This window comes from Barbus barbus (assembly GCF_936440315.1).
Source record: "Barbus barbus genome assembly, chromosome: 43".
In the NCBI taxonomy this organism is placed as follows: domain Eukaryota; kingdom Metazoa; phylum Chordata; class Actinopteri; order Cypriniformes; family Cyprinidae; genus Barbus; species Barbus barbus.
In genome coordinates, this window is record NC_136721.1 from 15,098,965 (window position 1) to 15,111,112 (window position 12,148).

The window sequence follows — 12,148 nt, forward strand, 5'->3', positions numbered from 1 at the left end:
TATGGAATAATTATAGCCTACTTTAAAAGAATAGTTAAATGAACTGGTAATTAAAGAGTGAATAATAATAATAATAGTAGTCTAAAAAAAGTATAATAAATAAAGACAGACAGACAGACAGACAGACAGACAGACAGACAGACAGATAGATAGATAGACAGACAGACAGACAGATAGATAGATAGATAGATAGATAGATAGACAGACAGACAGACAGGCAGACAGACAGGTAGACAGAATATTTATACTTAAAGAATCGTTTGTCACTGTTAGACTAAGTAAAGTGGTTGTTGAAATGGTGAATAAAAAATAGCCCAATGATAATAGTAATTATTATAATAAACAAAATGGCTACTAAATAAATAAATTAATACTCTATATTACTTGAGAGACTGTATGTAATATTCAGCTTATAGCCTACATTTCTACATTATTAGCCTATAGCCTAAACCCTATTGAGAAAGGGCATCTCAGGATCCGCACTCCAGTGGTTTGAGTCTTACCTCTCTGATAGGTCCTTCAAAGTATCTTGGAGAGGTGAGGTATCCAAGTCGCAACATCTAGCTACTGGGGTGCCTCAGGGCTCAGTTCTTGGACCAATTCTCTTTTCTGTCTACATGGGATCACTAGGTTCTGTCATTCAGAAACATGGCTTTTCATATCACTGCTATGCTGATGACACTCAACTCTACCTCTCATTCCATCCTGATGATCCGACGATAGCTGCTCGCATCTCAGCGTGTCTAACAGACATTTCTTGCTGGATGATGGACCATCACCTTCAGCTCAACCTAGCTAAGACAGAACTGCTTGTAGTTTCAGCTAACGCAGCGCTTCATCACAATCTCACCTTCCAGTTAGGCTCATCTACCATAACTCCTTCAAAAACAGCCAGAAACCTTGGAGTTGTGATTGATGATAAGCTGAATTTCTCAGACCACATTGCTAAAACTGCCCGGTCCTGCAGATTTGCATTATACAATATTAAGAAGATCAGACCCTTTCTCTCGGAACATGCAACACAACTCCTTGTTCAGGCTCTTGTTCTCTCCAGACTTGACTATTGCAATGCTCTCTTGGCAGGTCTTCCAGCCAATTCTATTAAACCTCTACAATTAATCCAAAATGCCGCTGCAAGATTAATCTTTAATGAGCCGAAAAGAACGCACGTCACGCCTCTGTTCATCAATTTGCACTGGCTACCAATAGCTGCTCGCATTAAATTCAAGGCATTAATGTTTGCCTACAGAACCACCACTGGCTCTGCACCCCTTTACCTAAATTCATTACTTCAGACTTATATGCCCTCTAGAAGCTTGCGTTCTTCAAGTGAACTACGCATTATTGTACCATCCCAAAGATACACAAAAACTTTCACAGACTTTTTCATTAACTGTTCCCATCTGGTGGAATGACCTGCCCAACTCAATCCGAGCAGCCGAATCCTTACCCATCTTCAAGAAACAACTAAAAACTAATCTGTTCCATCTTTACTTGACCCTCTAACTCTAGCACTCTCTATTCTAATTTTATTTTATCTTTGTGTTTTTATTTAAAAAAAAATAATAATAATAATAATAATTATCTGTACTGCGTTAGGCTAACCAAGACTTGTAATAGCACTTGCACGTTGTTACTCTTTTGTTGGTTTTGATTGCTTCTTATGTCCTCATTTCTAAGTCGCTTTGGATAAAAGCGTTTGCTAAATGACTAAATAAATAAATACATTTAAAAAAACGAATTTGTTACACTGTGTGAATATTTACGTTAACTGATAAAATGGTTATTTCGTTATTTATTTGCTTAGCATTTTTTTAATTTAAAATGGTGAAAAACTGTCACAAAAGTTGATGGACATGTACTGTGTGTACTAGCCTCATGACAGCAGGGAGAATCAAATCAGAGCAGATAGGAGTTAACTTCCCCTCCTGAAGAGATCCGTTCAAACATGGTTCCTCCCGTTCAGGTCTCCCCGCTTATCAAGGTACAGCTTCTATTAGGAATATGACTCTCAAATTATGTTTTCTGTTAAGACACATATTCTATTCTTGTTAGTTTATATCAGCGACCTTCATTTATCCTCAGCAAATAGCTCGCTATACGTTGCTAGCTTAGCGTAGCCGGTGTATGAGCTAATGGTGTTAGCCTGCTAGCCTACCCTCAGCACTGCAAGGTCAGTCCGTGGGTAAGTTACTTGATATGTTGCATGGAAAACAGCGAATGACCTGTCAAATGTGAATAAGGATTATTGACTAAACTTGTACATTGTCCTGTGGTAAGGTGAATTTATAAATGTATAACTAGTCCCTGTACTCTCTAAATTTATACGGTTATACACAGTGTATACTTACTATATAAAAGCTGTATATTTGAAAACATTTAGTTTAAAAGTCGACTAAATGAATTATATCACGTCAAGTACCCATTAATAGACTGTGATTTGCATGCCGTTGTCCAAAACGTTGACCTAAATATCATTGCAACTGTATTTTCTCATACTGAATGTTTATTTTAAGTGATATTAAGTAAAGAAATAGATCTGTAAAATATAAGAGTTGCCTGTGAAGTCTTGACAAGCTCACCAGTCAACAAACCAGCAGTTTTCTTTTTCTGATTTCAGACAGCAAGATGGTCAGCCTTGCTAATTGGATTAATTTATGGGAAGCAGCGATATGGTAAGTGTTTATGTATGGTGACATTTAAGTTTTTACGTTTTAGTTTAAAACTTAAATGAATTCAGTTATATTTTGTATTGGGATGGCTTTTCTGCTTCAGTTAATTGTCTTTCTTTTTTTTTTCCTTTTTTTTTTAACTCTATCTGCTCACCAGATTATCTGAAGCCCATTGCTGCTGAAGAAAGGAGGATTGAGGAGGAAGAGAAGAAACTCAGGGAAGAGCAAGAGCGTATTTACAAACAGCTTTCTGAAGGTCTGTAACCCTTCTCTCTCTCTCTCTCTCTATACATATTATTTTACAATATAACAAGAATAAAATATAACAATGTATCAGATGATGTTGCAAATGTGGTGGTGGTATTTTAACCCTGGTCCACCTGACCTTTGTGTCTCAATACAGACATTTTATATTAAATAATAGAGCGTAGATACAGTAAAGTTGAAATGGCATCTGACAAAATAAATTAGTCTTTTTTTTTTTTTTTTTTGTGATATATTAACAGCGTCTCATGATGTAGCATGTCAGATTTCACCTGTGTGAAATTTAACTTTGGGTTTGAAGTTATTCAGTGAAAATATTCAGTGAAACAAATTCAAAGAATTGTTATTTCTGGAAAGGAATTTCTGGGGATGCGTTTCAACAGTTTATGATCTAGAGAAAGTTATCAAAGTTCATTGTATAAACATTTAGTAGAGATACGGGGTGTTGCTTTACCACAAATATTTCAAAATGTAAATAATATATCACTTCACTACTATCTCTTTTTTTTTTATCTCCACAGCAAACTCTGACACCATTCTGAAGTAAATCTCCATGATGTATCCATTCCAGCACCAAATGAAATGAACCACAATAAACATTATTTTATTTTCAATAAAGACAGAAGGTAAAAATATTCTAGTATGTTTTCTTTTTCCTCATTGCCATTATTCAGGTAATTCAGATTATATGCATCAAAGGGACATCTGCATACCTTTTCAGCAAGAAAAGAACATTTTCATTTGATGGGATTATATTTATATGCTCTATGTGCATCTGACAAACCAAGATCAGTGTTGTGGACTGTTTTGTCTTTTCTTCACTGCCATGGTGATGTTTATAAAGGGAGGACGGTTGTATAACCCGACCATGGTTTAGCATAATTCCCAGGATTTAGGTCAAGCCAATACAGCACAAGTGCTGATTTTGCACAAATGCTTTGCAGCTACTTAGCTGTGGTGCTACACTTCATTAAATGAGTTAAATATTTGTTTTGAATCTCTGCTTTCCTTCATTTATACACAATTATTTCAGAGTTTATCTAAAAACCCCAAACTGTAATGACTTTAACAGAGACCAATAAAACGGAGGTCTTGTAAGAATATTGTCAGAGGATTTACTGGGAAATGGAATGTGTAGGGATGTTCAGATAACCTTTGCAGACCTAGTTATCTAGGAAGGGAAGGGTGGAAACTGCTGATAGTTGTCATGGGATAAGAGGCTTTCTTATCGAGTGAGTCATTGAGCAGATGTGTGAAGAGAATCAAATCCTTCATAGTTTTGAAGAGTCCCGAATTAATATTATTGCTTTAATACACTTTTTGAAAGAAGTCTCTTCTGCTCACCAAGGCTGCATTTATTTGATCAAAAATCCAGTAAAAACAGTAATACTGTAAAATATTAAAATACTTGTTTACAGTAACATAATCCGTTACTGTAAAATACTTGCTTATGCATTTTAATATATTTTAAACTGTAATTTATTCCAGTGATGACAAAGCTGAATTTTCATCAGCCGTTACTCCACATGATCCTTTAGAAATCATTCTAATTCACCGATTTGGTGCTCAAGAAATAATTCTTATATCAGTTTGAGAACAGCTCTTAATATTGTTTCTGATTTTTTTTCCACAGGATTCTTTGATAATTGGAAAAGTATAAAAGAACATCACTTATTTGAAATAGTCAATGTAAATACTAAGAAAAACACCGTTCATAAAAATATATGCTTTAATTGTCATGGTATGGAGCATACAGAAGTGAAGCTTAACATGTTTACCAATTTAATTGAAATCACCCATATTTGATGCTGTATTTTTGATGAATCAAAATAATCAAATTCATGTCAAAAATGATGAATCTTGCTCTGCAAGTAAATCACATTTGTGTCAAATTCAAACAGACTCTAAAAGTCTTATCTTGCCATGGCCCTCGCTCTCAGATCTGACACATTGATTTAAACATCAATATTCTTTTCTACTGCCTCATCCTTTTCTATTTAAATTAAACCTTTATATGTGAAACAGAAGCAGCAGCTTTGTATAATAAGCTTGTAAAATTCATTAAGTGCACTAAAACTCCCCTTCGTGGTATTTACTTTAACACTATGTAAAGTCGTTCCTCATAAAATTAAAAATAATGTTGTATATTTACACAATTAGATTCACAACTGATGTTTTTATGGTGTTTTATAGACGACCAGTGAAAGAGACTTGATTCCTACAAAAAAAGACATGTCAGACATAAGAAGAAAAAAATTGCCTGAATCTGAATACCTTCATGAATTTAATCACAGACTTCTCAAGGTTCAGTGTGATGACAGGTCAGCGGAGAACAGATGAATGGTATCAAGGCCACTGGAATTAGTTTTCTCTTTGAACGCATGTCCCAGCAGCGGAGACACTGAGTAACGGGACATTGCTCAGTAAAACACACCCATGACAGCACTTGATGTAAATAAGTCTGAAGGACAATTGCGCATTACCTGTCAGTTTAAGTGAAGGAAAAAAAATTCTAACTATAAAAACAACTATAACTTTATACCCAGTCAAGCTTACCAGAAGCTATATTTTGTTGCGCACTAAAGTCTGTCACCTACCTTCTTACATTTAGCGACCTGAACGTTAGCTTCCAGGTGTACAATGTGATTATTTTTAGAGGGAATCAATGATATAAAAAATACATCACTCATATAATGTCCTTTGTTTTTTGATATTCAGTGAAAGGTGACAACAAATCGAACATTATTACAGTTACAAAATGGAGGAAAAGTTATCTTGAAATTACAACAACTTTCTGTACATATTTTTTTGGATTCCTTGATTGAACTTGTCATGGACCTGCTTGATATTAAATATCAGCTGATTACCACTGAGCAACTAAATTAAAACATACCCAGTACAAATAATACATAGATGATGCTAATACCTTTGATTGGATGAAGGAAAAAAATCTGAACCATATTTGTAATATTTCCAGTTGTACATTTAAGTCTGCATTGTGATTAATTGAAACCGATTACCATCCAATGAAATGCTTAAACACTATGACCCAAAGGAAACACAATGGAACAGTAATACTAACTGTAGGCAAGATCCAACGTGTGTTTGGTTAGCAGATGGTCTTGTGGCTTGGTGATAGCATATAATGCATTGATAGCGTTTTCCCACTCACTCTTGATCAGATCTTTGGGGATCCTAAGGACGAGGTTGATCTCCCCCGTGTGACGTACTACTTAAGAGGCTAGGTTGCATCTCAAGCTGCCTTGCCCTCTGTTCTTTTCTCTAGCAGATGGAGCAGGTCTTGGACCCTGATCCTGATCCACCGGTGCTGTTGGAATTTGCAGCTGTAGAGAAACCACACAGAAACAAACAAGTTCAATTTCTTTGGAGATTAATGAACTACCTTTCAAATGTCTGGGTTCATTAGGTTTTTATTGGCTTTTATTCTGCTGGAAAGATGAATGAAATTAAAGCTGCAGTCTGTAAATTTAGCCTCTTTGTCGCCATCTCTGTTTGAAACCTGCAATTGCAGTTATTTGCGGAATTATTATTATGTGACTATGTTAAATCTAACGATTGGTTAATTAGCTCATATCACATCAAACCGTGCAAATTATTATTATTGTTATACTTTGTTTTCAAATTGTTAATGTTAACAACATCAGCAATGTGTGACTACATGTATGTAGTGTTTATTAGTGTTGCATGAAGATTTAAATATATATAATCTCTAATTGTCATACCATTCGAATTTCATTATTGCTAATTATTCTTCCTTAGAACTGGTTCTCTTTAAAATACAAAAATTGTGTAATCCCATGTAAGATATCTGTAATCAGATGCACATTTAAAACTGGAATATAAAATAATTTCAGTCACAGTTTCATAAAGGCATAATCCGTTCTGGATTACAATCCACCATCAAAATGATAAATGTAATTATTCCGGCTTCTGTGAGAAAAGGCTATAAATGATGCGCCACCTGCAGCATCCTCACATGAGACAACTTCTTTATGTTTACAGACGTGACGTAATGACGCGGCAGCATGCTCGAATTTCCCAAGAAAACCTACCAGTACCTCTCAAATTAGAAAACATTATTATAATCTTACCGTTGTGAATCGGGCTAAGGTAAAGGGACAGTTTTGAACAATGGCTGGTTATGTACTTGCTCAAAAACTGATTTCAAATTATTTTTAACCAAAAAAAGTTACAGACTTCATCTTAATTAATTTGTAATGTTGCAATACAATTCTACTTCAAATAAATGCTGTTCTTTTGAACTTTCTATTTATCAAAGAATCTTGACAAATATTTTAATCAATGTTTTCAATATTGATAATAATAAAAAAACATGTTTCTTGAACAGCAAATCAGCATATCAGAATGATTTCTGAAGGATGATGTAACACTGAAGACCGGAGTAATGGCTGCTGAAAATTCAGCTTTGCCATCACAAAAATAAATTACATTTTAAAATATTTAAAAAATGATTTCTGTAATAATGTTATAATATTTCAAAATATTACAGTTTTTACTATATTTTGATTAAATATATGCAGCCTCGGTGTACATTAGAGGCTTTTAAAAACATTAAAAAACTTAACCTCAAACTTTTGAATGGTAGTTTATATCAGTATGTCAAACGTCCACCTGAAAATTAGCTATATGAGGGTCTGACTGTAGGCTCTTTCAAATTTAGTACAAAAACAGGGAACAAAGGATATAGATTAATAAAAGCTTAAGCAGAAGACTAATATTCAAACCATTTTTGGCAGCTGCTTCCTGTTTGGCCTTAGCTGCTTCCTCCATTTCCTTTAGTTTTGCCTCATATTCTTCCTGCCTCTCTTTCCAATGCTTTCGGTTGTTCAGAATGCCATCATACATTGGCTGGATCTCGGAGTGAAAACGAGAGAACTCCTGTGGAAAACAAAGAGGGAAGGCTTGCTACATAATCTTAATGACCAAAATATTCTCATTTTGTTTATATACATTCATTTCTTGAAACAAAAATGATCATTCCCCTTCATTCATAAAGGTACCTTGTAAACAAAAGTACAGACAAAGTCGATAAAACCACACTGAAGCTTTGGCAGCTCTGCGGCTTTGTTCCTGTCCATCATGGGCTAGATTAAAAGACAAATACCACATGAGCTTTTTAGATTTAGATAGTTTCCTAGATGGGCGTTTTTCTAGCAGCCCAACTAATATTAGATTCAGGTACTCACGATAGGTTGTTGCTCAAGAACTGTCCTCTCAAGATCACCCTGCTCCCAGAATTCAGCTGCCACAGAGAGGGCGACCTAGGATGGAAGAAATTACACTTTGTACATTGCTGAGAAGCAAAACTGTAGTCATTCTTCATTTGTCATCTCTTACCTTGCTCTGCACCTCCCACGGTTTTGCGATAGCTGAGAGGTCACACGCTGTCATCATCATGGCCCTGGTCGATTATTAAAAATATAAAAACACGCAAAACACAAAATTATGTTTAAGAGATGTGTTATGCTTAAATGCCTATAGTGTTGTTATAAATGGACACACTTACATTACAATTTCTTTCCTTGTTGTTTCAAGAGACATGAAGTCCACCCATTTCTTCTGATCTTCATATGTCTCAGAGAGATCCACAATTTTCTGGAACATTGTTCTCTTTCTTTAAGGTAGAATTAGGAAAGTTTATATTTTAAAACCTTTTTCTCATTTTATCTTTTCACTTCTTTAAATGAACTGCCATGGTCACTATAAACTGTCACTGTACAAAAACAGCTGAAGAAAAAAGTATAACTGCATATGAGTTTGAAACAACATGTAACAACATGTGACAAGAACGTATTTTCATTATTGAGAAAAAACTTCCTTTAACTTAATTATATACAAGAGACTTTAAGACATGCTTTTATGATATACTGTCAAAACTTACTTGAAGTACAAGGCAAGATCAGTTGCAATAATGGCAATGTCAATGAGGTGGATGACATGCTCCATTTGTCTTCTGTTGAGGTTTTGGAAGATGTTTAATGACTAAGAAAAAAAAACATTTTAGGATCAAATCAAATTAACATGAAGGCTTACAATCTGGGTAGTTTGCTCATACCTCGTCGCCTAACAAGAATTTGCCAAAATCCAAGTGATGCCTCTCTAGAATGGAGGATCCATGCAGCTTGGCTAGAGGATTTAGGGACCTAATCACAAAACATACAAATGTGATGATTATTATTAGTAGAAGCTATAATAGTACAAGTACTAGTAGAAACAGTAGTAGTATTTACTGACTTCACTTGGTAGAGATTATTTGTGCCTCTGTGGTCGATATCATGCAGGAAGCCAGCAGTGATCATAGCCATCACTTCCAAATCTGTGTAATACCGCTTCAGTTTGCCTGTCTGGCTCCATAAAAAACAAGACAACAACAAAAAAATTCTCATTATGATTTTTATGTGTATCCAAAATGTGGCATGAACAACGAAGATTTTTGACACTGGATCAACCAAACTTGCTCGGAAACAATCATTATGTTTGCAATTCTGTTTCATACTTCACTTTTAATACCTACTTAAATCAACAACATACATTCAGTATTGACCGTAAACAAGTAATCCTAGAGGCTGAACAGTACAGCACGATGCTAACAACACCAACATAATGGTTTCAATTCCCAGGGAATCCGTGAACTGAAAACATCTGATAAAAGCGGCTTCCAAATGAAAAAAGAAAAAAAAACTAAAGGTAAGCTGAGCAGGTCATACCGTGAGTAAAGTGAACATGGTTTGCCCAACATTGAAGCCATGGCGCCAGTTGTGGTAGGTGATTTTCCTGTAGCCTTTGCTGACTGAGTACATGAATCTCACCAAAACCTAATTAGAAGATAGCAGCCAATTTTATGGAATTTCATGATACTTCATGACACAAATCAGGTGCCTCCATCAGTATAAACAAGCAAAATTACCTCCTGAGGGACCTGGAACTTTTTAACCACTCCAACTTCATAGTACATCTGGATCCCACACGTTACAAGATCCAATTCAGTGCAGACAAAGTCTGAAAAATGGAATGCGTAGATCTCAAACTTACTTGGGCCAGGCAGCTCTTTTTTCTGCATGAAAAATAATAAAAGAAAAGTCAGTGCATAACGTTTTGAGAACATAAAGCAATGTAAATTTTGAATGGCTTGAATGTAATAATAGCTATAACAGCCTAACTTAAACATAATTAGTATATGGAGAGAATCACAACAGAAAGATTTGAAAGCACCCATAGAGTTTTTCCTAATGGATTCCTATTAAAGGCAAATTTCTTTATCTCATCTATCTGAGACGTTTTTTTAATTAACAAGCAGTTCCATGTACCAGAATCTCCAAAAGCTCTTCCTCCTCACAGTCTCTTGGTTCTTTGTCAAAATATTGTCTTGTTTTCTAGAACAGAAATACCAAAGAGAACAAAAATAAATAGTTATAAAATAAAAAAATAAAAAAAATAAATTTGCAACTTCAAAGTATGAACTTACAAGGATGTTTTGAATCTCATCATCTCGACATTTGACATGGTACAGCACCATGTCCTGGGCAATGTCCTTCCTGTTCTCCAGCTTGTTCATTTTGTCATAGGTGTCTGTGTTGAGGACCGACCAGCCCAGAAACTGTGTCAAAGCCTGTCAAGACAGCAACGCAATGTCAACAAGTCCGTGGTTTTCGTATACAGTCGGTACATGACCGTTCTTTGTAATGCTACCAATCAATCCATCAATTTTACCTCCATGAGTTGTTCATCATGGTCATCAAATGGTTTACCATCCTTCCTGTTGTAGAAAGTTGCAACGCCAACAATTTCTTCTTTTTTGTTGACAATTGGCAGGGACAGCACATTCTTGATGGTCCATCCACTGTCATCCAGAGCTTCCGTCTACAGAAACCCAAAGAGTTATTACTACAAGTCAAGGGAACTTTAACCATTATACATTTTTTAGACATTAAAAAAATATACCTGAAAGCTGAACATTTCATCTGCTGCTGCATTCATGATGTTGCAAATCTTGAATACACAACAGAAATCAATAAATGAATATGTAAATACATACTTAAAATAAAAAATCAACCATACTTCATTCCCAAAGTAAAAAAGGAGTCACTTACAAATCCACTCTCTGCTACATATGTAGGTAATCCACTAACCAAAGCCCAATGATCTGCAGGTGGAGATCTTTGAAAAAGAAAATTGTTTTTATAATGCCATCTCTTATAATGCATACAGCGGTTACTAGAAGAAAAATAGAAAAACTTACGGTATGACCTTGATGTCCTCTTTTCCATGCAAAATATAATCAATAACTTTGTAGAAAATAACTTCCTAAGTAAAAGATAAAAAATTAGATTTAGATAGAGAAGCAGTTTAGAGAACTTAAAGGTGTTAAGTTCTCCCAAAAAAGAATATTCTGCCAACATGTATCATTCCAAATCTATATAACTTTCATTCACAAAAAAGAAAGAACCCCCAAAGCTGTTCTCTTATATTTAACAAAAGCGAATGGTGACCACAGATCAAAACTGGGACACAAGAAAGTCAAATGGATTTTAAATGACATAAGAGTGAGTAAATATTAAACCAATTTTGATTTTTGGAGAATTTGAATTGTAAAATATGTAGCTTACCCTTCCGTCAGGAGTTACAGGGCCAGAATAAGGTGCCTGCTCTCCCATCAACACAGGCCAAATATCAAAGAACTCCTGCAAGAGAATAAAACCACAGGGTCAGTCTTAGAGAAGGACATGACAGCCTCTAAATAAAGCATTAAGTCTCTGTTTCTTCCAGCAATTATAGTGATTGACGTACCTTTTCCTTGGTCATGTCCAGTAGGCCCACAGAGTACCTGTCACAGTTGAGATAGGCTCGTACTGTGTACAAAGCTTTGTGAAACTGTCGTTCAATGTCTGTGAGCTCTTCAAACACCTTGTTAGCTGACCACAACAGCAGCTATGCATGAGATATATGAAAAATGCATTTAAAATCGACTTTTTTCAATTCAGTTTTACAATGTTGTCACCTATTACGCAGACTGACCTGTCCTTTTCGTGTTTCACAGTTATGAAGGTAGCTCAGATGAAAAATCTTCAGGTTCAGAGAGCCAACTTTCAGATACTTTAAAAAAAGCTTTAAAAGAAGAGACAAATTTTAAGAAAATAACATGAAGCCATTCCTTTACTGTCTCTTTAAAT

The 12,148-nt window shown here is 35.2% G+C and overlaps 2 protein-coding genes across 3 annotated transcripts in view; one reads left to right on the forward strand and one right to left on the reverse strand.

The window, feature by feature from the left end:
• The first annotated feature begins 1,878 nt into the window (after positions 1-1,878).
• On the forward strand, positions 1,879-4,032 carry atp5mea (ATP synthase membrane subunit ea). Its single transcript, XM_079404515.1, has 4 exons — positions 1,879-1,984; positions 2,621-2,675; positions 2,830-2,928; positions 3,458-4,032. Exons 1-4 carry the CDS (start codon positions 1,949-1,951, stop codon positions 3,481-3,483), a joined length of 216 nt encoding a protein of 71 aa, XP_079260641.1. The 5' UTR covers positions 1,879-1,948; the 3' UTR covers positions 3,484-4,032.
• A 245-nt stretch (positions 4,033-4,277) lies between these two features.
• The window catches only part of pde6b (phosphodiesterase 6B, cGMP-specific, rod, beta), a 29,390-nt gene continuing 21,519 nt past the window's right edge, over positions 4,278-12,148 (reverse strand). For both annotated transcript variants that reach the window (XM_079404513.1, XM_079404512.1), the window contains 20 exons: positions 11,994-12,083; positions 11,766-11,906; positions 11,585-11,659; positions 11,218-11,282; positions 11,069-11,135; positions 10,920-10,967; positions 10,689-10,838; positions 10,444-10,587; positions 10,286-10,351; positions 9,886-10,032; positions 9,686-9,793; positions 9,213-9,322; positions 9,034-9,121; positions 8,860-8,960; positions 8,485-8,592; positions 8,316-8,379; positions 8,165-8,239; positions 7,979-8,062; positions 7,703-7,856; positions 4,278-6,280 (listed from right to left, as the gene is read on the reverse strand). In XM_079404513.1, the coding sequence (XP_079260639.1) occupies positions 6,219-6,280; positions 7,703-7,856; positions 7,979-8,062; positions 8,165-8,239; positions 8,316-8,379; positions 8,485-8,592; positions 8,860-8,960; positions 9,034-9,121; positions 9,213-9,322; positions 9,686-9,793; positions 9,886-10,032; positions 10,286-10,351; positions 10,444-10,587; positions 10,689-10,838; positions 10,920-10,967; positions 11,069-11,135; positions 11,218-11,282; positions 11,585-11,659; positions 11,766-11,906; positions 11,994-12,083 (1,947 nt within the window). In that variant the 3' untranslated portion in view covers positions 4,278-6,218. The remainder of the gene's footprint in view (positions 6,281-7,702; positions 7,857-7,978; positions 8,063-8,164; positions 8,240-8,315; positions 8,380-8,484; positions 8,593-8,859; positions 8,961-9,033; positions 9,122-9,212; positions 9,323-9,685; positions 9,794-9,885; positions 10,033-10,285; positions 10,352-10,443; positions 10,588-10,688; positions 10,839-10,919; positions 10,968-11,068; positions 11,136-11,217; positions 11,283-11,584; positions 11,660-11,765; positions 11,907-11,993; positions 12,084-12,148) is intronic.